Source organism: Osmerus mordax, chromosome 2 (assembly GCF_038355195.1).
Source record: "Osmerus mordax isolate fOsmMor3 chromosome 2, fOsmMor3.pri, whole genome shotgun sequence".
NCBI classification, from domain to species: Eukaryota; Metazoa; Chordata; class Actinopteri; order Osmeriformes; family Osmeridae; genus Osmerus; species Osmerus mordax.
The window spans coordinates 934,362-959,757 of record NC_090051.1 but is presented as its reverse complement, the minus strand read 5'-3'; the positions used below and the strand labels follow the sequence as shown (position 1 = coordinate 959,757).

Genomic DNA, 25,396 nt, shown 5'->3' with positions numbered 1-25,396 from the left:
CAGTGGCTCATCAGGAGAGGCTGTGTGTGCGAGTGTGTGTGAGTGTCTGCTTGTTTCCGGTCATGGTGATTCAGTGGACAACTGCCTGCCCCCCGTGACCTGCTGTTCCATCAGCATGTATGGAGGGTGGAGCTGAGAGCTTCATCTGGTGCTGCAGCTCCAGGTGCACAGGTGACTTTGTGGAAGTATGGAAGCGTGGCTGCCATCACTCAGAGTAATGGTCATCCAGACAGGACCGAGAGGAGGGAGTCAATCTGCTCTGATTAAAGAGCTTGATTCGACCCACAATTCTGGCTGAACAGTGGTTCTTTTTATCTCTGCGCTGAGGAGAGGTCGTTTTGACAGATCTTTAAGGGATATTTTAAGAGTGGCCTGGACAAAACTTGGATCGGATAAACTTTGTTTGTTTTTTTGGCGAGCATCGCTCACTGGCAGCCCCAGCAGTGTGCTAGCCCCATCGCTCACTGGCAGCCCCAGCAGTGTGCTAGCCCCATCGCTCATTGGCAGCCCCAGCAGTGTGCTAGCCCCATCACTCACTGGCAGCCCCAGCAGTGTGCTAGCCCCATCGCTCACTGGCAGCCCCAGCAGTGTGCTAGCCCCATCACTCACTGGCAGCCCCAGCAGTGTGCTAGCCCCATCGCTCACTGGCAGCCCCAGCAGTGTGCTAGCCCCATCACTCACTGGCAGCCCCAGCAGTGTGCTAGCCCCATCACTCACTGGCAGCCCCAGCAGTGTGCTAGCCCCATCGCTCACTGGCAGCCCCAGCAGTGTGCTAGCCCCATCGCTCACTGGCAGCCCCAGCAGTGTGCTAGCCCCATCGCTCACTGGCAGCCCCAGCAGTGTGCTAGCCCCATCGCTCACTGGCAGCCCCAGCAGTGTGCTAGCCCCATCGCTCACTGGCAGCCCCAGCAGTGTGCTAGCCCCATCGCTCACTGGAAGCCCCAGCAGTGTGCTAGCCCCATCACTCACTGGCAGCCCCAGCAGTGTGCTAGCCCCATCACTCACTGGCAGCCCCAGCAGTGTGCTAGCCCCATCGCTCACTGGCAGCCCCAGCAGTGTGCTAGCCCCATCACTCACTGGCAGCCCCAGCAGTGTGCTAGCCCCATCGCTCACTGGCAGCCCCAGCAGTGTGCTAGCCCCATCGCTCACTGGCAGCCCCAGCAGTGTGCTAGCCCCATCGCTCACTGGCAGCCCCAGCAGTGTGCTAGCCCCATCACTCACTGGCAGCCCCAGCAGTGTGCTAGCCCCATCGCTCACTGGCAGCCCCAGCAGTGTGCTAGCCCCATCGCTCACTGGCAGCCCCAGCAGTGTGGAGAGCAGCAGTTTCCACTGATGAGAAGCCATTTCTAAAGCTCTTTGTCCCTGGGTTGTAATAAGCCCAAACACCCCGCAGCCGCTACCAGGCCGTGCATTTTGCAGAATCACCAGTTAGTGACAGCGAGACTAGCCTTCTATCTGCTAATAGGGTGACCTACATCCCTGAGCTATTTGTCACTGCTACGGCAGGCTGACATTGGACAATGCACAGAGACATCATTGTTCCCAGGCTTTCTGACCCTGTTCTGGTGGGGTTAGGGTAGGATGCTCTAGAAAGCACACATTAAACCAGCCGGACAAAAGATGTCAACTGTTTGGTCATTTGCGTCCTCAAATCTCAGAGGGACGGGTCACTGGGCGTTCTGAACACTCAGGTCCCGAGAACGACCCCCTTTCTTCTCAGGGGTCTAACAAGTTCTTACTCAATTCCCAAACAGTGATGTACTGTGCTCTACACCCAGCATCGCACACTCGTCCTCTGTCTATGCAATGCTGATTCCATCCTGGACGAGATGCTATTGAAGTAGCATGCTGGCGTCAGAGTGACAGTTTACATCCCGCTCAGGAGTACACTAACAGGAGGCACATGTGTAGGGTCGTCCACAAGCCTGTGCGATCGTCAGCCTGCAGTTTAGACTAACGAGGGTTATTTCCTGCTCTGGTGCACATTGATGCACAAACACACCATAGTTAATGTGTATCAGCACAGCCCCTTAATGGACTGTGGTGAAATATTAAACACATTTTGAAACTCATCCTGAATCTCTAATGACATCCCCTCCATGCCGGGCATGTTTCTACCACTCGCTCTCCTCCTTACACACAGGGCTTTGAGCGTTCTTCTCAGCACGCTGCCGTGAAGCCCCTCATGACGATAGCCCGACACACGCATGCTTTTAAACACTTCCTGTTTCCTGTTCCGCTTTACGCATCATTTCCACAATCAATCTCAAAGAGCGTGGTCTTCCCAATGATGAGAAGCTTCTCCAGCCAGCAGCCTCCACCAGGCCTCTCTCACCCGTCCTCCCTCCCAAACTCCCTCACCTCCAGCCCCTGATCAGCTCCCAAATAAGATGTAAAAATCTCTCTGCTTCTTAACTTCCTCCCAGCATCTATTAATGCTGTCACTGTAAAGCTTACAGAAATGGAAAAACGATCCTCTCTCCCTCTGGGACACAAACTCACAAATCAATGGGTGTTCGCCCGGGTATGTAACAGAGGCTAGTGTTCTGCGCACATCCCAAGTGTTCACTGGGGGATGAGGACAGGTGTGTGATAGCTGTAAATGAAAAAGACACAGGACAAAACGAGGCCTAACTGGAGCCTGTCTTGGCTCTCTGACTTAACGAGGGCCCAGTCAGACAAGAGGGGAGGGGAGGAGGGGGGGCTTGAAGCGTACCTGTCTCTCCCCACAGGGTGTCATGGCCGTCAATTTGCACAGCATGGCTATTATTCAACACCAGCAAGCCTTTCACAACCTGTCAGAAAGAAAAAAAAAAAACAATGTTTGATTAATGACTCAGAAAGTCAGCGTACATGGTCAAACAACCCTTCCACTAGTTCCACAGTCCTCCATAATGATTACATGGCCAAAAGAAAAAGTAAAGCGAAGCAAAGCATGTGCAATGAAACAGCTTGAGCTAGTCAATAAAAACTTTCCAGAGTGAACTTTGCTTTTGCTAAGTGATAAATGAATCAATCCAGACCGAAGTGCTGAATCCTAGGTTATAGTTGTGGAAAATAGCACAGCACACAGGACCAGTCTTATTAATACAGGAGTGTTTGGGCCTTCTTGCTCCTCTCTCCTCTCTCTATCCAGTCTCTGTGGAGGACCGGGTCAATAGCTCGGCCGGCTCGCCTCCATCCTGCGGCCCGTGGACCCAGAGCAAGCCGTCACGGCCCAGATAATGAGGAGGCCGGCACACACCCACAGAGTCCTCCTGAGCGCCCACAGACACGCGCTGAATCGACTGTCTAACGTGTGTTCAGAGGAGGTGGACCTGAGGGGAGGGTAGAGGAGGTGGACCTGAGGAGAGGGTAGAGGAGGTGGACCTGAGGGGAGGGTAGAGGAGGTGGACCTGAGGAGAGGGTAGAGGAGGTGGACCTGAGGAGAGGGTAGAGGAGGTGGACCTGAGGGGAGGGTAGAGGAGGTGGACCTGAGGGGAGGGTAGAGGAGGTGGACCTGAGGGGAGGGTAGAGGAGGTGGACCTGAGGGGAGGGTAGAGGAGGTGGACCTGAGGAGAGGGTAGAGGAGGTGGACCTGAGGAGAGGGTAGAGGAGGTGGACCTGAGGAGAGGGTAGAGGAGGTGGACCTGAGGAGAGGGTAGAGGAGGTGGACCTGAGGAGAGGGTAGAGGAGGTGGACCTGAGGAGAGGGTAGAGGAGGTGGACCTGAGGAGAGGGTAGAGGAGGTGGACCTGAGGAGAGGGTAGAGGAGGTGGACCTGAGGGGATGGTAGAGGAGGTGGACCTGAGGGGAGGGTAGAGGAGGTGGACCTGAGGAGAGGGTAGAGGAGGTGGACCTGAGGGGATGGTAGAGGAGGTGGACCTGAGAGGAGGGTAGAGGAGGTGGACCTGAGGAGAGGGTAGAGGAGGTGGACCTGAGGGGAGGGTAGAGGAGGTGGACCTGAGGGGAGGGTAGAGGAGGTGGACCTGAGGAGAGGGTAGAGGAGGTGGACCTGAGGGGAGGGTAGAGGAGGTGGACCTGAGGAGAGGGTAGAGGAGGTGGACCTGAGGAGAGGGTAGAGGAGGTGGACCTGAGGGGAGGGTAGAGGAGGTGGACCTGAGGAGAGGGTAGAGGAGGTGGACCTGAGGGGAGGGTAGAGGAGGTGGACCTGAGGGGAGGGTAGAGGAGGTGGACCTGAGGAGAGGGTAGAGGAGGTGGACCTGAGGGGAGGGTAGAGGAGGTGGACCTGAGGGGAGGGTAGAGGAGGTGGACCTGAGGAGAGGGTAGAGGAGGTGGACCTGAGGGGAGGGTAGAGGAGGTGGACCTGAGGGGAGGGTAGAGGAGGTGGACCTGAGGGGAGGGTAGAGGAGGTGGACCTGAGGGGAGGGTAGAGGAGGTGGACCTGAGGAGAGGGTAGAGGAGGTGGACCTGAGGGGAGGGTAGAGGAGGTGGACCTGAGGGGAGCTGCTCCAGAGGGGCCTGGCTCTGTGGCTCTCTGAGGGAAACATGGAGTTGTGGAGGAGGGAAGCTGGGATGAAGGTATAACAGCTGTTTCCAGTGCTCAGGGTATAATTACTGGAGGTGGTGCACAACAGAACTGTGGAAGTAGCATGTTTCTCAAAATAGGTTCAAGGTGCTCCTGAATGGCTCTGGTTCAATATGTGGGTGTTTTTTTTACATTTAAATTACATTTAGTCATTTAGCAGACGCTCTTATCCAGAGCGACTTACAGTAAGTACAGGGACATTCCCCCGAGGCAAGTAGGGTGAAGGGCCTTGCCCAAGGACACAACGTCATTTGACGCGGCCGGGAATCGAACCAACAACCTTCTGATTACTAGCCCGCTTCCCTCACCGCTCAGCCATCTGACCCCTCCCTTTTTTCCACCATGAATGTTTCTTTTGAGTGTGTGTTCATGTTCTTGTTATGTGTGTGTGTGCATGTGCTAGGACTGTGTGTATGTGCTTGCATGTGTAGGTGCTGGGATTGTGTGTGTGTGTGTGTGTGTGCTGACCTGCGTATGCCCCATGCTGGAGGCAGCTGTGAGAGCCTGCTGAAGGGCCTGGCTCTTCAGGCTGCAGTTCTGATGCTGGCCATCAGGGCTCCACTGCAGCTCCAGCAGGTGCTGGATGACCTCTGGGTGACCCCTCAGGGCCGCATGCACCAGCGAACACTGACCACTCTTATCCACATGGTCCACCTGCAGACAACACCATAGCACACACACTTCAGGATTCACACGGACAAACGATGCTAATGGTACTAGCGTTGGTCGTAGTATTCCTCCTGGAACAGCAGAGATGTGGCCCTGTCTGTCTGTGTGCGTGAGACACAGCTGCAGCAGATGTCTGGACAGCATGTTCTTACCTTGGCACCCCTCTTGCAGAGCAGGCTGACGAGAGCCAGGTGTCCGGCCGCGGATGCGAAGCCGAGCGGGCTCATGCCATTCTCAGACAGCACGTCCACGGAGGCAGCGTGCTCCAGCAGCAGCGCCGCCATCTCCAGGTGGCCCAGATGGGCCTGGACGCACAGCACCGGGGCGTTGTTCAGAACCTCCGTGCGGTAGTTGACGTTGGCCCCGCCTAGCATCAGCAGCCGGCTCACCTACAGGAACACAGGAAGGAGATGCTGAGCACTGATGCTACTACTGATCAGAGATGGGGACTCGAGTTAGAGACTCGTACTCGAGTCGCACTTACGTCGCATTATCATTGACTTGCGACTTGACTCACACTCAACGTATTGCGACTTCATACTTCACTCGGACTCTAGATGTAAAGACTCGTGGACAACACGAGTCATTAGAAAATACATAGGCCTACAGAAGTCCTCGAAAATTCTTATAGCCTTCTGTCAGTATGTTGCTCTTCGCATTTGCCCCACAGCTGACTGACAGGAGAGAAGAAAATTAGAGCAAGCGAGAGGAGAGAGAGCGTGGAATGGGACAAGCAAGCGAGAGGAGAGAGAGCGTGGAATGGGACAAGCAAGCGAGAGGAGAGAGAGCGTGGAATGGGACAAGCAAGCGAGAGGAGAGAGAGCGTGGAATGGGACAAGCAAGCAAGAGGAGAGAGAGCGTGGAATGGGACAAGCAAGCATGGCAGCTCCACACGTAACTTAAAAAAATATAAGCTATCAAAACTAAAACTTACATTAGTGTAAATTGTAAGAAAGTTTTGACCTTCATTTAGAGGATGTTTAGAGCATGTTCTATTGCAAAATGGTATTTTACCTGTACATGGTATCTAAGGATCTTAGCACTAGCTGTAAATCAAATCAAATTTATTTGTATAGCCCTTTTTACACGCAAGCATGTCACAGAGGGCTTCACATACGCCCATAGAACTGCCCCTCAACCAACCTAAACCCTCAAGGAAGACAAGGAAAAACTCCCAAAAAAACTCAACAGGAGAAAAAATGGAAGAAACCTTGGGAGGAGCAATTCAGAGAGGGATCCCCTCCTCCAGAGACGGTTGGTGAGGGAGAGGAGCAGAACAAAGGCTTCATATTTGCAACAATGGCCTGGGTGAAATTAGGGTTAACTGTTCCCAGAACGGCAAAGCTTTCACTCCCACATTGCCACCCCATTATTGTAGAAAATGTTGCAAGAAAAAATCTCTCGTATTTTCGAACAAAACATCTTCATTCAAATACCTAAAATCGGTATGCTGTAGTGGTAATATGCCATTATGGTTGACTTGACTCAGACTCTTGAACAGAGACTTCAGACTTGACTCAAACTCTGATAAAAGGACTCGTGAACATCTCTGCTACTGATGCTACACACTGATGCTAACTACTGATGCTACACACTGATGCTACTACTGATGCTACACACTGATGCTACTACTGATGCTAACTACTGATGCTACACATTGGTGCTACACACTGATGCTAACTACTGATGCTACACAGTAATGCTACACACTGATGCTAAATACTGATGCTACACACTGATGATAACTACTGATGCTACACACTGATGCTAAATACTGGTGCTACACACTGATGCTAACTACTGATGCTACTACTGATGCTACACACTGATGCTAACTACTGATGCTACACACTGATGCTACTACTGATGCTACTACTGATGCTAACTACTGATGCTACACATTGGTGCTACACACTGATGCTAACTACTGATGCTACACACTAATGCTACACACTGATGCTAACTACTGATGCTACTACTGATGCTACACACAGATGCTACTACTGATGCTACTACTGATGCTACACACTGATGCTACTACTGATGCTACACACTGATGCTACTACTGATGCTACACACTGATGCTACTACTGATGCTACACATTGATGCTACACACTGATGCTAACTACTGATGCTACTACTGATGCTACACACTGATGCTACTACTGATGATATACATTGATGCTACACACTGAAGCTAACTACTGATGCTGCTACTGATATTAGCCATAAGTGTTTCACACTGATGCCACTAATGCTAACCACCAATGCCAAGCCATAGATTATAGCGTCTGATTTACTGCCACTGTTTAAATGGAATCCTAATCCTAATCTATGAAATGGATTTTCCAACATTGCCAAACTTGGATATAATGATTATGATGTTTCACACTTGACATGCCCTGGTCTAGCTTAAGATCTAAGAAATGTCTATATTATACAGTATATGTTTTACATTATATCATAATGATAATATTTCATGGATTTATTTAGAATTCAGAGCACAGTTTTTCTTTCTCAAACTATTCCTTTTTTTAAAGATTTGAGTTGTCTTCCGCAAATCCTCCAGTGAATACAGGACTAAGTAGCTGAAGTGTCTGGAAGGCAGCCATCAGCGAGGTATTCATCTTGGTGATGAAGGAAAACATGATGAAAGCGTAATCAGTCACACGGGCACGTCGGGCTCTGTGGTGGTTAAAAACGGAGGAAAGGGAACTGGGATTTATTTACCAGAACCACACCGGAATAGATGAACAACTGTTTTAAGGGGCCACAGTGGAGCAGCAGAAGTACTATGGCTGCCGTCTCAGAGAGCGATGCTCCGCTCAGCCACCATGACTCACCCAGACACAACACAGACAACACAGGACCCAACTCCACCGTTAAATGAATGCTAATGGGAAAGAAACACGTGAATATTTATGCCCGAAAAACTGGGGATCCAACACCTCCCTGGTAAACTGGGGAATGGCCATCTTGTTGTTTTCTCCCCTAATGGATTTTTTAATGCACACACTCGCAGTCAGGATAATTAAGCATAAACATATAATTTTCCCTGTGTCTCTGCCATTAACTTGGCCTTTTGCTTATGTTGCGGCTGTAATGATTTAGTCTGCTTGTATTGTCCCCCCTGCAGACAGCCATGGAGCAGGCCCCTGTCCTCCCTGCAGACAGCCAAGGAGCAGGCCCCTGTCCTCCCTGCAGACAGCCATGGAGCAGGCCCCTGTCCCCCCTGCAGACAGCCATGGAGCAGGCCCCTGTCCCCCCTGCAGACAGCCATGGAGCAGGCCCCTGTCCCCGCTGCAGACAGCCAGGGAGCAGGCCCCTGTCCCCCCTGCAGACAGCCATGGAGCAGGCCCCCGTCCCCCCTGCAGACAGCCATGGAGCAGGCCCCTGTCCCCCCTGCAGACAGCCATGGAGCAGGCCCCCGTCCCCCCTGCAGACAGCCATGGAGCAGGCCCCCGTCCCCCCTGCAGACAGCCATGGAGCAGGCCCCTGTCCCCCCTGCAGACAGCCAGGGAGCATGGAGCCAGTAGACACACACTTTCAGCCGCTCACACACACTTAGCACCATGAGTGAGTGGTTTCGGGAACAGTGCATAATTCAGGTATCATAACACACACCTCAAAGCCCCATCAGTACAATTAAAAACCCCTCAGCGAGCCCGTAGATAATCCCACTGCCCGGCACTTCACAGCATGGAGAGAGACGCAGACGTCAGGTTGACCGGGGGAGTGTGTGTGTGTGTGAGACAGGTGAAGATGTGTGTGTGTATGTGAGACAGGTGAAGGTGTGTGTGTGAGACAGGTAAAGGTGTGTGTGTGAGACAGGTGAAGGTGTGTGTGTGTGTGAGACAGGTGAAGGTGTGTGTGTGAGTGTGTATGTGAGACAGGTGAAGGTGTGTGTGTGAGACAGGTGAAGGTGTGTGTGTGAGACAGGTGAAGATGTGTGTGTGTGTGAGACAGGTGAAGGTGTGTGTGTGTCTGTGAGACAGGTGAAGGTGTGTGTGAGTGTGTGTGAGACAGGTGAAGGTGTGTGTGTGTGAGACAGGTGAAGGTGTGTGTGTGTGTGTGTGTGAGACAGGTGAAGATGTGTGTGTGAGTGTAAGACAGGTGAAGATGTGCGTGTGTGTGTGTGTGAGACATGTGAAGATGTGTGTGTGAGTGTGAGACAGGTGAAGATATGTGTGTGTGTGTGAGACAGGTGAAGGTGTGTGTGTGAGACAGGTGAAGATGTGTGTGTGAGTGTAAGACAGGTGAAGATGTGTGTGTGTGAGACATGTGAAGATGTGTGTGTGAGTGTGAGACAGGTGAAGATATGTGTGTGTGTGTGTGTGAGACAGGTGAAGGTGTGTGTGTGAGACAGGTGAAGATGTGTGTGTGAGTGTGAGACAGGTGAAGATATGTGTGTGTGTGTGAGACAGGTGAAGGTGTGTGTGTGAGACAGGTGAAGATGTGTGTGTGAGACAGGTGAAGGTGTGTTTGTGTGTGTGAGACAGGTGAAGGTGTGCGTGTGTGAGACAGGTGAAGGTGTGTGTGTGTGTATGTAAGACAGGTGAAGGTGTGTGTGTGAGACAGGTGAAGGTGTGTTTGTGTGTGTGAGACAGGTGAAGGTGTGTGTGTGAGACAGGTGAAGGTGTGTGTGTGTGTGAGACAGGTGAAGGTGTGTGTGTGAGACAGGTGAAGGTGTGTGTGTGTGTGTGTGTGTGTGAGACAGGTGAAGGTGTGTGTGTGGTCTCACCTTGACGTTGGGGGTGTACAGGTTCCTCAGAGAGGCCAGAGCAGCTGACAGGCCGTCAGCACTGCAGCTGATCCAGACAGCCTGCAGCACACTGGACGACACGCCCGTCTTCTTACTGAGACCCTGGAGCACACACACCCACACACACACCCACACACACACCAACACGCACGCACACACACACACACACACACACACCCACACATACACACACCCACACATACACACGCACGCACACCCACATGCACACACACACCCACCCGCACACACACACCCACACACACACACATGCACACACACACACACATACATACACGCACGCACCCACACACACACCCACACATGCACACACAGACACACGCACGCACCCACACGCACACACATGCACACACATGCACACAGTGAAAAATCTATAACTCACTTGCATATTAACAACAGCAGCATGACGTGTAGCACTGACAGTACCTTCAATATGTGCTGCTGGTGTGGAACACTAACTTGAATATGTATGGTGTGGTATGGTGTGGTATGGTGTGGTATGGTGAGGTATGGTGTGGTATGGTGTGGTATGGTGAGGTATGGTGTGGTATTGGTGTGGTATGGTGAGGTATGGTGTGGTATGGTCCAGTACCTTGAATATGTGAGCTTTGAGGATGTGGTATGGTGTGGTATGGTGTGGTATGGTGAGGTATGGTGTGGTGTGGTATGGTGTGGTGTGGTATGGTGTGGTATGGTCCAGTACCTTGAATATGTGAGCTTTGAGGATGTGGTGTCCCAGCTCCACGGTCTGCTGCCGGTTCAGCTTCCCGTCCTGTCTGGAGAGCATGAAGGCCAAGAGGGCGTGGCCACTCCTGAGGGAGGGGGGGGGGGGGGGGGGGGGGGGTCAATCTACTGTCCATACTGCAGCACCAGCCACACCCATAGACAGATACACACCCAGAAACACTGTATGACAGACTGAAGGGGAGGAGGCTCCGCCCTGAAGGGGAGGAGGCTCCGCCATGAAGGGGAGGAGCCTCCGCCCTGAAGGGGAGGAGGCTCCGCCCTGAAGGGGAGAAGGCTCCGCCATGAAGGGGAGGAGCCTCCGCCCTGAAGGGGAGGAGCCTCCGCCCTGAAGGGGAGGAGCCTCCGCCCTGAATGGGAGGGTCTAATGTAGGTTAGGAGTATCAGAGGGAATACTGTAGTTTAGGTTTATATACATTTACATTTAGTACATTAAGTACCGGCAACCTTCTGATTAATAGCCCGATTCCCTAACCACTCAGCCATCTGACTCCCATATACAGTACCATCACCACCAATAGACAGTTATTCTTATTTAGTGTTTTCAGTGGCACAGAAATGTTCTATGTCTGATGGATCAAGATGTTTGGAGGCACTCTCTGGTAAGCGTACAATGTTTATCAGCAGTCACACCTTCTGATTGGGTACTGATAGCTGACTTGTGCATCTCACGCCCAATGAAATCTTTTTCATTTGCTCCAAGGGAGTTCATTGGACCTCCTCGTTTCAGCCGTTGGAAACTGAAGAGATGGTTGTCATTATCAGGGCATGATTTCCTCTGTTGCTCGGTGCTCGTCTCGACAGGCTGATGACGGCTGGTAGTTCCAGCGTGTTCTGAGGAGAACACAGCCCTTGTGTCTGCCCCCCCACCCCCTCTTAACGAGGCTTGCTCTGTTGTTAATTAGAAGGGAACTTCATTAAAAGGCCATGCATGATCGCAGTTCACTTTGATCTGGGTGAAATCCTCTCTGTTAGGGCCCCTGCTGTGTGTGTGTGTGTTTGTGAGAGTGTCTTTCAAAAATCAAGGCAGTAGCAGACTTCTTGTCCAGGGCAGGGCTGAGGTCTGGGAGCTGAGGCTGGGGACTGAGGGCTGGGGTCAGAGGGTTGGGGGCTGAGGGCTGGGGGCTGGGGCTGAGGGCTGGGGTCCGCAGCCTCCTATGAGCGTACAAGGCACCAGGATGACATCAGAGGCTCCAGGATGACATCAGAGGCTCCAGGATGACATCAGGGGCTCCAGGATGACATCAGAGGCTCCAGGATGACATCAGAGGCTCCAGGATGACATCAGAGGCTCCAGGATGACATCAGGGGCTCCAGGATGACATCAGAGGCTCCAGGATGACATCAGAGGCTCCAGGATGACATCAGGGGCTCCAGGATGACATCAGGGGCTCCAGGATGACATCAGAGGCTCCAGGATGACATCAGAGGCTCCAGGATGACATCAGGGGCTCCAGGATGACATCAGGGGCTCCAGGATGACATCAGGGGCTCCAGGATGACATCAGGGGCTCCAGGATGACATCAGAGGCTCCAGGATGACATCAGGGGCTCCAGGATGACATCAGGGGCTCCAGGATGACATCAGGGGCTCCAGGATGACATCAGAGGCTCCAGGATGACATCAGAGGCTCCAGGATGACATCAGGGGCTCCAGGATGACATCAGGGGCTCCAGGATGACATCAGAGGCTCCAGGATGACATCAGGGACTCCAGGATGACATCAGAGGCTCCAGGATGACATCACCCAGCACCCTGAATAACAGGAAGACGCCGCAGGAAGACATCATCTGTTCTTCAGATTGAGCTTCTCTCGGCAAAATCCTCTAAGTGGCACGCAGCAGATTACTTGTTCATATTTCACAAGTATGCATACATATTTAAAGTGAGGGACCCTTTTTCCCCCTTTGCCTTTGAGGGTTAAAAATATTCCATGTTTTTTCTTTCCTTCTCATCTAGTTAGTTTCTCTTCCCCTCATTTTATGAATGTGAGAGTCCTTAATTAGCAATACTGGTAGGATTACATTTTAGCTTGCCATCTGTGGAGCCAAGATCATAGTCATCCCGATTCTAACAAATGATATGTATTTAGGGTTTGAACCTTAATGCTGCTACTGAATGTAGTTACATGGTAGTTTACATTTACATTTAGTCATTTAGCAGACGCTCTTATCCAGAGCGACTTACAGTAAGTACAGGGAAATTCCCCCGAGGCAAGTAGGGTGAAGTGCCTTGCCCAAGGACACAACATCAGTTGGCATGACCGGGAATCGAACTGGCAACCTTCGGATTACTAGCCCGATTCCCTCACCGCTCAGCCACCAGACTCCCCGGTAGTTAATGTGACCTTAAAGAAGTGCTGTCCAGTGTGTGTTCTTGGTCAGAGCGGTCTAGTGCGGGTGGCGTAGGAAGAGTCCAGAGAGCTTGTGGATCGATGCTGCCCGCACACAGGCGAGCACAGCTGATATTGAGTTAGACACAGCAGCGTGACTCAGACAGACACAACGGAAGCTGTCTGGATGTTCGATTTCCTTTTCAGACAGAGACAGATATCACCGCCACCATCATCAACATCATCATCATGGTCGTTTCCTTGGCACTAGATGAGTCATTCTTAAACTTCCTGACCTGTGTTGTGCTCCCTGATTACTGAACTGAAGCCTCTGTCAGCTGAAATGGTGAGATTTGTTCCACACGCGATGCTAAGACAGGTGAACCAGAGAGGCAGTGATGCTAAGACAGGTGAACCAGAGAGGCAGTGATGCTAAGACAGGTGAACCAGAGAGGCAGTGAGGCTAAGACAGGTGAACCAGAGAGGCAGTGAGGCTAAGACAGGTGAACCAGAGAGGCAGTGAGGCTAAGACAGGTGAACCAGAGAGGCAGTGAGGCTAAGACAGGTGAACCAGAGAGGCAGTGAGGCTAAGACAGGTGAACCAGAGAGGCAGTGAGGCTAAGACAGGTGAACCAGAGAGGCAGTGAGGCTAAGACAGGTGAACCAGAGAGGCAGTGATGCTGACAGGTGAACCAGAGAGGCAGTGAGGCTAAGACAGGTGAACCAGAGAGGCAGTGAGGCTAAGACAGGTGAACCAGAGAGGCAGTGAGGCTAAGACAGGTGAACCAGAGAGGCAGTGAGGCTAAGACAGGTGAACCAGAGAAGCAGTGAGGCTAAGACAGGTGAACCAGAGAAGCAATGATCAGTGTGAGAGTTTCGTCCTTCTCCCTGAGTGATAAGAGTGCTGCTTATCTGTCTGCCTGCGACCAAAGGCCACTCACCGTCAGTCTCCCTCCCTCTCTCCCTCTCCCTCTCCCTCACTCTGTCTCCCTCTAACAGAACTACACTGAGAGGACTAACATCTTAACCTTGTGAACGTCTAGAGACTTCACCGCTACCACGCCAACGGTCTCTCCCTGAGCAGGAACTCACCTGGGGTCACACAGGAAGTCGCTGCTCTCTCCGTCCGCCCTCCACACCAGCCACTCCCTGAAGGAGGGGTGGCAGAACATGCGGGTCTTGTCTCTCCTCTTCACCAGGAAGCAGGACAGGATGTCCATGCGCTGCAGGAAGTCGTCCCAGCGCAGCTCGCCGCGCACGCTGCCCGCGTTCATGGCGTGGAACAGCTGCTCGTCTGTCATGGGGTGCAGCGACGCCAGCGCCACATTCAGCACGGGCTGGCAGCGCTCGAACGCAGAGTTGCTCATGAACTTCATGTTGCACTGCAGCTGGTACAGCTCGGACAGCGACACCGGCACCACCTTGTAGCTGGCGCTCTTGATGACCAGGTGACCCCTCTCGAAGAGGTCAAGGGTCAGCTTGAGGTACAGGTAGGAGCCCTGGCTCAGGGCCATGAGGTGGCTGCTGACCTTGGCCACGACGGCGGGGTCGGCCTTGCCGTTGAGGGAGATGTTGTTCATGATGTCCCTGCTGCTGTTGATACGGTACTGGATGTAGGCGTTCAGGTCGCTGGCGATGTCCTTGTTGTCGGGGTAGTCATCCAGGGAGATCTGGGAGAAGGGCAGCAGGCTGGTGATATCCTGAGGACAGAGAGACAGGACACCAGCCGTTAGATTACACACACACACACACACACACACACACACTCCCACCATCCACATAAAAAGATGACACATGGGAATGAGAAAGCCAGACGTGTGTGTAAATCAAACGACCGTGTCTGGATATATTTGACTATCAGTCTCAAGGCAATGGGAAGCAGCCAACACAGCTCCCCTCACCCAGGAGGCAGTGTTGCCGGTGTACTGAGGGGCTGTCATCAGAGCCAGGGCCGGGGCCAGGAGGCCCTGCTCACGCAGCCCTGGGGCCGGGCTATCAGCCCAGCACAGGCAGGGCAGACAGAGGGCCTGGGGCCGGGCTATCAGCACAGGCAGGGCAGACAGAGGGCCTGGGGCCGGGCTATCAGCACAGGCAGGGCAGACAGAGGGCCTGGGGCCGGGCTATCAGCCCAGCACAGGCAGGGCAGACAGAGGGCCTGGGGCCGGGCTATCAGCCCAGCAGGTAGGGGACAGCACTTCTGTAGTGCGCGACTGTGGCCAGATCCAGAAGCACAGCTGGAGACGCCACTTCAATCTCACTCCTCACTCCTAGCGGTCGGGGAAATCAATGCAGCGTAATCCCTTCAATCCCTACGCTGTCTGAGCACGGGGAACCATGGCGACGGCAAGATAACACCTTCTCCCTCATCACGTCCCGCCTGCCGACAGCGGGCCGAGAAAACACATGAATAACACATAAGAGAGAGAGAGAGAGAGGAGAGAGAGAGAGGGAGAGAGAGAGAGAGAGAGAGAGAGAGAGAGGAGAGAGAGAGAGAGAGAGAGAGAGAGAGAGGGAGAGAGAGAGAGAGAGAGGGAGAGAGAGAGAGGGAGAGGAGAGCAAGGTAGTACTGGAAGAGGGAGGAAGCCAGGTATTACTCAGTCAAACAAAGGCGTTGTGTAGAGACCATCTTGTTCAGCCACTGATCACGTAAAATAACACACTCTCCTCCAGACATTCTGTCTGCAGTGGTCTCTCCCTCATGGCTGGCCCCAGCCCTGTCTGCAGCTCTCTGGGCTGAGAGAAGCGGTTAGATTAACTTAACCGCCTGTAAATCAGCTAAGCAGCAAGTCATTCACAGCACGGCAGTTCACTCTGCCTGGTCCAGCACTTTCCAGAACCTTCCGGGACTTTCTTGACACTACAGAAATGATTGTTGGTACAAGACTGCGTGCTGTATGAGAGAAGAAGCCGCCGCCTCAGTGTCCCTGCTCGCCAGCATCCTGCAGCGTCACTCGTTGAGAGGCTGCTATCATTAACGGATATCTACTCATTCCACTAGTGGAGGTATGTTTGAGTATCACTGTAGTACGCTGGAGCACTCACCTGGTACAGCTCACCTGCTAATCACAGATATCTATACCTCCTAAACAGATTACGACAAGAGAAGACAGCGTTCACCTGTACTCGTGGGTGACTAATGACTTGACTGCAGCCATGATAATGTGGGATGTCCTCACCAGCAGGTTGACCCTCACAGTGACCACCAGCTGGAGCCAGGACGGAAACTGGGAGATGATCTTGGTGATGAAGGAGGCGATGGTGTCGCCGTAGTCCGGCTTGTGGAACTCTGCCTCGTTCAGCCCGTCAATCAAGATGATGTGGTCCTCCTCGGGAATCTTCTTCTCTGTACGACACACACACACACACACACACACACACACAGGGAGAGGATGATGTGTAACAAAACAACAGTTCGATGAGTTGTCAGTCCAGCTCAGAACAGTGCGGCTAACAGAGGCAACTGCAGGGGAGTCCAATCTATAGCTCCGCAGGCTGCCTCACACACACACACACACACACACACACACACACACACACACACACACACACCTGGGGCTCAAACTCAAAGAAACTCAACTGACCCGGAAAAAGAATGAAACTTTTCCTGTCTGAAGTGTGATTGTAGGAGTGGGACTGGCAGAGCAGCTGCAGTGATCGTGAAACATGAACAGTCAGACTCCAGCCTCTCTCTCACAGCGCACAGGTGAGGCGGGGGTGGCGGGGGGGAGGGGGGTGGCGGGGGGGGAGGGGAGGGGTGAGGGGGGTGGCGGGGGGGAAGGGAGGGGTGAGGCGGGGGTGAGGTGGTGGCGGGGGGGAGGGGAAGGGTGAGGTGGGGTGAGGGGAGGGGTGAGGCGAGGGTGAGGGGGTGGCGGGGGGGAGGGGAGGGGTGAGGTGGGGTGAGGGGAGGGGTGAGGCGAGGGTGAGGGGGGTGGCGGGGGGGAGGGGGTGAGCCGCTTCTCTCTCCAGTTCTCCAGTCATTCTCCTACTCTTCACACAGTGATCGGAAACATACTGAAAAATTCATTACAGAGAAATATTTGAGAATATATGAGATTTGTGCCAGAAGAACTTCTGTGTATTCTGCTTGTGATATGAACCTTTTCTGTATTCTTTGTAAAGCCCTGCATGAACAGATCTTTCTCTGGTTGTTGTAATAACATCCCACAGAGCAGCAGAGACTGGTGTTACACTGTCATGAAGATGACACATCAAAGATTTATTTTCTCCCCGCTCCCCGCTATCACACACCCGCTCCCCGCTCACACACACCCTCTCCCCGCTCACACACACCCGCTCCCCGCTCACACACACCCTCTCCCCGCTCACACACACCCTCTCCCCCCTCACACACACCCTCTCCCCCCTCACACACACCCTCTCCCCGCTAACACACACCCTCTCCCCGCTCACACACACCCGCTCCCCGCTCACACACACCCTCTCCCCGCTAACACACACCCTCTCCCCGCTCACACACACCCTCTCCCCGCTAACACACACCCTCTCCCCGCTAACACACACCCTCTCCCCGCTAACACACACCCTCTCCCCGCTCACACACACCCTCTCCCCGCTCACACACACCCTCTCCCCGCTCACACACACCCTCTCCCCGCTCACACACACCCTCTCCCCGCTCACACACACCCTCTCCCCGCTCACACACACCCTCTCCCCGCTAACACACACCCTCTCCCCGCTCACACACACCCTCTCCCCGCTAACACACACCCTCTCCCCGCTAACACACACCCTCTCCCCGCTAACACACACCCTCTCCCCGCTCACACACACCCTCTCCCCGCTCACACACACCCTCTCCCCGCTCACACACACCCTCTCCCCGCTCACACACACCCTCTCCCCGCTAACACACACATCCTCTCCCCGCTAACACACACCCTCTCCCCGCTCACACACACCCTCTCCCCGCTCACACACACCCTCTCCCCGCTCACACACACCCTCTCCCCGCTCACACACACCCTCTCCCCGCTAACACACACCCTCTCCCCGCTAACACACACCCTCTCCCCGCTAACACACACCCTCTCCCCGCTAACACACACCCTCTCCCCGCTCACACACACCCTCTCCCCGCTAACACACACCCTCTCCCCGCTCACACACACCCTCTCCCCGCTAACACACACCCTCTCCCCGCTAACACACACCCTCTCCCCGCTCACACACACCCTCTCCCCGCTCACACACACCCTCTCCCCGCTCACACACACCCTCTCCCCGCTCACACACACCCTCTCCCCGCTCACACACACCCTCTCCCCGCTCACACACACCCTCTCCCCGCTCACACACACCCTCTCCCCGCTAACACACACCCTCTCCCCGCTCACACACACCCTCTCCCCGCTCACACACACCCTCTCCCCGCTCACACACACCCTCTCCCCGCTCACACACACCCTCTCCCCGCTCACACACACCCTCTCCCCGCTCACACACACCCTCTCCCCGCTAACACACACCCTCTCCCCGCTCACACACCCTCTCCCCGCTCACACACACCCTCTCCCTGTTAACACACACCCTCTCCCCGCTAACACACACCCTCTCCCCGCTAACACACACCCTCTCCCCGCTAACACACACCCTCTCCCCGCTCACACACACACCCTCTCCCTGCTAACACACACACCCTCTCCCAGCTCACACACACCCTCTCCCCGCTCACACACCCTCTCCCCGCTCACACACACCCGCTCACACACACATTATTTTCCATCTCCATCATAGAAATAACAATATTTGTTTCTCTACACATGCACTGGAGCAGCCGGCAGAAGCAACATGTTGATCAGATGGAGCACATGTGCTAGACATGTATGGTGTATGACAACAGTGACCTTGAGATCGCCCCTCTGACCTTCCTTCCCTTGCTGAGGCAGTAGCCTTGCATGACAACACAAAAGCGCATTTCCAACATTGTCAGTTCAAATCAATAGTGTTCTCCAACATGAAGCTATTCACAGCCTTGATGTGGATTCTATTCGCTTTCGGCCATCTGCTCCAGTTCTCCACTGCCTTTCTGTGATGGAGGTGTTATCAGTCCAGCTACATGCTGCTGGTGATGGAGGTGTTATCAGTCCAGCTACATGCTGCTGGTGATGGAGGTGTTATCAGTCCAGCTACATGCTGCTGGTGATGGAGGTGTTATCAGTCCAGCTACATGCTGCTGGTGATGGAGGTGTTATCAGTCCAGCTACATGCTGCTGGTGATGGAGGTGTTATCAGTCCAGCTACATGCTGCTGGTGATGGAGGTGTTATCAGTCCAGCTACATGCTGCTGGTGATGGAGGTGTTATCAGTCCAGCTACATGCTGCTGGTGATGGAGGTGTTATCAGTCCAGCTACATGCTGCTGGTGATGGAGGTGTTATCAGTCCAGCTACATGCTGCTGGTGATGGAGGTGTTATCAGTCCAGCTACATGCTGCTGGTGATGGCTGCTTGGCTGATCCGAGAGACACAATTGCGAACACTAACACCAACACAAAAACTAACTGTTGCACTGACTAAGTGAAAAGGCAGAGTGTAAGTGTAAGCAGCTCTGAAACGCCAGTTGTTCAGGTGTGTGGAGGGAGAGACAGGAGGCAAGATGAGAGGCAGGACAGAGAGAGAGAGAGAGAGAGAGAGAGGGAGAGAGAGAGAGAGAGAGTGTGGGAGAGAGAGAGAGAGAGAGAGAGAGAGAGAGAGAGAGAGAGAGAGAGAGAGAGAGAGAGAGAGAGAGAGAGAGAGAGAGAGGAGAAAAGGAGAATGAGACCAGAAGGAGGACATTGTCTCCGTCGGCGGGTCACGTGATCCACGTACCTTTGCGGAGGTTGGCGAGGGGCTCCAGCACGCCCCTGCGGAATGCCGCCATGGGGTCCTGGACGCAGGAGCGCAGACTGAGCATGCTCTGAAGCTGCGGCTCTCTGAGCAGCAGCTCTCGGTACGCGGCCAGCTGGTGGGATCTGGCCAGCAGGGCGGCGACACTGTGCACAAACTCAGGAACCAGGCAGGTGTAGGTGTTGTCCGCCTGGCAGTAGTGATACGCCACCACCTGGAGGGGGGAGCAGGGAGGGGAACACATGCTCAAATATCATCCAAATTCCCTTTAAAAAGGACGTTTTAGGATGTTATCAAACCATGTTGAATTTTACAACCAAAGGAGATTACATTGTCGCTGGAGTCACAAGCAATCTGCAAAGCTGCCTGTGTCGTCACGGGGTACTGGTACTGTGAGAGCCGAAACTGCAACAGGCTTGTTGGCTGAAGGGTATCTGAGGTAATACGTGGTACTGTACACCCACTACGCCTTGCTAAGCTCTGCCCTAATTCCACTGCTACTGCCTAGTCCAAATAACGCTTTTTATACCATGGTCTGGGTGAATACTCGATTTTGATTGGCTGCAGGGTTGTCCATTATCCGGTGATATACGGACACCTACTATGTAATTGCAGCAAAACTGTATTTTCACCGTTCTAAATTATTGCGCTGGCTACATAGTATATGAGCCTGTACAAAGTGTCTGAAATAAGTAACCATAACAACAGGGACGCAGTCAAAGCCTCCATTTACAATTTTGAAAGACTTTAACAAGCTAACTTGTATTTACAACGAGTGACTTCAATATTTATTTTAACCTATTTGAAAAATACTTTGTTTGTGAAAATCTTGATATTGATTTTGGCACAGTGACATGGCTGGTTAGCTAGCAAATCTTCTTGTCAAACATACTGTAAAATTATATTTACTGTTTGTCAACCGTACACAATGTTATTGCCTTTGAATCTTGCTAGCATAACGTTAGCTTTCGGGCTAACAGCTCAGCCAAAGGAAAGTTGGTGTTGGTTCTATGAGCTGAGCGGACTAGAAATATCAGAGTTGGCTAACGTAAAAAAACGTTAGATTTCTATTGCAAGACACCTGAAAACATAAATTAATGCGCTGCGCGTCGGACGGTTCACGCCTCCGCAACGTCCATTATCAGGTGATATTGTACACCTCGTCGGACATTATCCCTTACTTATTCGCTTTTTAAAATTACTGTTACCAATGAGAAGAGAACGTACATGCTAGGGGCACCTAGCTAGATAATTTAAAGCTAGCTAGCTATCAAACAGTTGAAAACTTTCATTATTTCATTATTGATTAGCTAATTGAATATACAAAAACATTGTTTGAGCTAATACCTAGCTAGTGGTCAAAAGCAAATGAATTTCTCCCAAACGCCCCGCTACACAGACACACGGCCTGTCACACAGACACACGGCCTGTCACACAGACACACGGCCTGTCACACAGACACACGGCCTGTCACACAGACACACGGCCTGTCACACAGACACACGGCCTGTCACACAGACACACGCCCTGTCACACAGACACACGGCCTGTCACACAGACACACGGCCTGTCACACAGACACACGGCCTGTCACACAGACACACGGCCTGTCACACAGACACACTGCCTGTCACACAGACACACGGCCTGTCACACAGACACACGCCCTGTCACACAGACACACGGCCTGTCACACAGACACACGGCCTGTCACACAGACACACGCCCTGTCACACATGAATTCAGAGGTGAAATGCCTGTAGCAAACACTTTCTGTGTGCAACCAGCCGCTAATAGTTGACCTTGGGGAACCTTCACAGCGGTATCCATCAACCTAATCAAGCCTTCCGAAGCCCACCTGGGTAATGACATCACCCCAAAGCCCACCTGGGTAATGACATCACCCCGAAGCCCACCTGGGTAATGACATCACCCCAAAGCCCACCTGGGTAATGACATCACCCCAAAGCCCACCTGGGTAATGACATCACCCCAAAGCCCACCTGGGTAATGACATCACCCCAAAGCCCTCTCGCTAGGCCTGCGAAGGTGTGCAGATTACGATGCTGATGAACCGGCCAGTTAATAGGCAGAACAACCTCAGATAACCTCCAACCAAAAACACCCGATCCCAGGCGGAGTTCTAAAAGTAGGATGGAGCCTCTGCAGCTGGTGCAGACCAGGTTGCTGTGTTCACGGTCATCTGATTTAGACGAGGGGAGGGTCTCCCAGGGGAGATCTGGAACTCTCTGTCCTCATTACACTAAAACCTGCAGGAGCTGACACACTTACCATGACCCAGGGAGGAGGTGGAGGAGGAGAAGGAGAGGATGTTGTAGGAGGGGCAGGAGGAGGACCCGGAGCAGCTCTGACTCTGCTCCTGTCTCTACCTGCGAGAGCCTGGCTGCTGGTGACAGCTGCAGCTAACATCTCCACCCCCACCTCCACCCATAGCCCCTTAACCCCACCTCTACCTCCACCCTTAGCCCCTTACCCCCACCCCATCCCCCTACCCCCACCTCCACCCTTAGCCCCTTACCCCTACCTCCACCCCCATCCCTCTACCTCCACCCTTAGCCCCTTACCCCCACCTCCACCCCCATCCCTCTACCTCCACCCCCATCCCTCTACCTCCACTCCTACTGGGGCAGACCACGCCAGCCACCTTCCTTATACAACCAGGAATTATAATAAATGTCTCCATTCAAAATTGCCTGGACACAACCTCTGAATAAATCTCACAGCGGTGACAAGTGAAAGCGGCCTCATTTGAAACGGGGGAAACAGAACTGGTCCAAAAGGATAAATCAAGAGTGAGTACTTTGGCTGTAACTAAGCGACCCCCCCCCCCCCCTCCCCTGGCATGATCTCTGAGATTGATACGAAGGCGGCAGAGAGATCGCACGCCTGTAGGGCAGCGGAGGACCTTGCAGTACGGGCACGCTTCCTCGCTCCTCGTTGGGGAGGGGGGGGGGGGGGGGGGGGGGGGGTTGGTGATGCACTATTGAGTCGCCTCGTTCGTTGACGGATGGCGGTGCCATGGGTTTGGACAGTCTGGGTTAATAGAGATGGCTTGTTCCTCTGCGGGAGCTGGAGGGTCCAACACTGAGGCAGAAGGACAGGGGACATCAATCTGCAGAGGCTTGAGGAGAGGCGAACACTGACTGAGAAACAGACAAGGACAAAGGCCAAAGGACAGCTTACAGCTCCACAGCCCAGACTCATCACTGCACAGTTATTACACCACATCATTGATGTGTAAAACAGTGATAGAAAGAGAGAGAGGGAGAATGAGATGGTTAGAGAAAAGAGAGAGAGAAATCAAGCTGTTGGGGTCTTCTAAAGCAGTCTTTAGTAGTGTACTGCCAAACAATACTGCAGAGGCAAACAGATGGACAAATCAGAACGAAGGACAAAAGTGCAGCCTGCCAATAAGAAACGGCTGCCAATCAGCTCCTCAGCTGACAGCTGAGCGTGGCAGGCGCTGCAGTGAGGCAGCGAGCACAGTGATGTGACACAGATGTGGCCTGGATGCACAAGCAGTCTTGACAGACCACTGGCTCACCAATGAACCATGGTCATGTGTTGGCTTTCTAGGAGACACACTGCAGCACAGCTGCGGTAAACACATTTGGAAAAAGCCCCAGCCCCAGCCCCACACCCAGCCCCACACCCAGCCCCACCCCCAGCCCCACACCCAGCCCCACCCACAGCCCCACACCCAGCCCCAGCCCCACACCCAGCCCCACACCCAGCCCCACACCCAGCCCCACACCCAGCCCCACCCCCAGCCCCACACCCAGCCCCACACCCAGCCCCACACCCAGCCCCACCCCCAGCCCCAGCCCCACACCCAGCCCCACACCCAGCCCCACACCCAGCCCCACACCCAGCCCCACACCCAGCCCCAGCCCCAGCCCCACACCCAGCCCCACACCCAGCCCCACCCCCAGCCCCACACCCAGCCCCACACCCAGCCCCACACCCAGCCTCACACCCAGCCCCACACCCAGCCCCACACCCAGCCCCACACCCACCCCCACACCCAGCCCCAGCCCCACCCCCACACCCAGCCCCACACCCACACCCAGCCCCACACCCAGCCCCACCCCCACACCCACCCCCAGCCCCACCCCCAGCCCCACCCCCACACCCAGCCCCACACCCAGCCCCACACCCAGCCCCACCCCCACCCCCAGCACCACCCCCACACCCAGCCCCACACCCAGCCCCACTCCCAGCCCCACACCCAGCCCCACCCCCACCCCCAGCACCACCCCCACACCCAGCCCCACCCCCAGCACCACCCCCACACCCAGCCCCAAACCCAGCCCCAGCCCCACTATTATGACCACTTGAATAACATGTTCCCTTGGCAACGCAGACCCCTCCTTTCTGCCTCAGACACATCACCTGCCTCTGTGATTGGCAGGATGAACACACCAATCAGAGCATGTCCAATCAAGGATTGGATGAAGAGAAGGAAAGACAGAGAGAGAAGCGACGTGGGCAGTGCCGCTGCAGGACTTAGAGAACATGTACAGCCCTGCATCTGTCCTCATCACAGCCTCTTCCCTCTGCTGCAGACAGCACACACACACGCCTCACACCGACACACAGCTCTTATCCAGAGCGTGGATAAGAGCGTATCTGACCTGCCCACCTGGCTGAAACCGTCGCCAGGCAACTATCACAATAATAAGTGTTTACATCCAAGGTGGGTATGTGTTCACAGTCAGAACACCACCGGGGAACAAGAACAGCTTCATCAAGGCCTTGCGCTCATTCAAGAGCAGAGATGGGAAGAAATACTTTGTTACTGTACTTAGGTAGATTTTTCTGGTATCAGTACTTCACTATTTATTTATATATTAACTTTTTACTTTCACTCCCACTAATATCTGTACTTTCTACTTCTTACTTCTTCAAGCCAGGCTCATTACTTTAGTTTTAATCTGTATTTGGTATATCTGTATTTTTTTTTACTTGCGTCAAGCAGTAAAGTCTAATACAAAATAAAAGTCTGAAAATTGGAGGCCTGTTCCATTAAGCAAATTTATGGAATTTATGGATTTATGGAACATGCCCCCGGTCACTTAAACGTGTGGCAGCGTGTGAATAGTGGGTACGGGCTCTGGGAGGGTACCTTAGCGGCGAGGCGTTTGACGGCCTCCTCCTTGCGTCTCTGGATCTCGGGGGTGCTGGGACAGCTGCTGCTCCTCAGGGTGTTGGTGGCGCTGGGGGGCGGCGTGGGCTGGGGGGGCTGGCTCAGGGGCGGGGCGCTGTGGGAGTCCCCGTCTGGAGGAAGCAGGGAGGAGGGGGACTGGGGTTAGGGTTAGGTGCATTAGATAGTTACACGGGTGACACACCCTTTTCTACCAACATTTAAATAAACTAGATCCTCTAACCCTGTGGTTAGAGGGTCTGGTCTTACTGTTGGTTAGAGGGTCTGGTCTTACTCTGGGTTAGAGGGTCTGGTCTTACTCTGGGTTAG

The 25,396-nt window shown here is 53.6% G+C and overlaps 1 protein-coding gene across 1 annotated transcript in view; it reads right to left on the bottom strand.

Moving 5' to 3' along the window:
- The window catches only part of tanc1b (tetratricopeptide repeat, ankyrin repeat and coiled-coil containing 1b), a 133,603-nt gene that overhangs the window by 9,612 nt on the left and 98,595 nt on the right, over nucleotides 1–25,396 (bottom strand). The window contains 9 exon segments of the mRNA XM_067254823.1: nucleotides 2,717–2,795; nucleotides 4,996–5,181; nucleotides 5,349–5,585; nucleotides 9,939–10,061; nucleotides 10,681–10,789; nucleotides 14,147–14,754; nucleotides 16,231–16,397; nucleotides 19,884–20,115; nucleotides 25,049–25,200. Coding sequence (XP_067110924.1) covers nucleotides 2,717–2,795; nucleotides 4,996–5,181; nucleotides 5,349–5,585; nucleotides 9,939–10,061; nucleotides 10,681–10,789; nucleotides 14,147–14,754; nucleotides 16,231–16,397; nucleotides 19,884–20,115; nucleotides 25,049–25,200 — 1,893 coding nt within the window.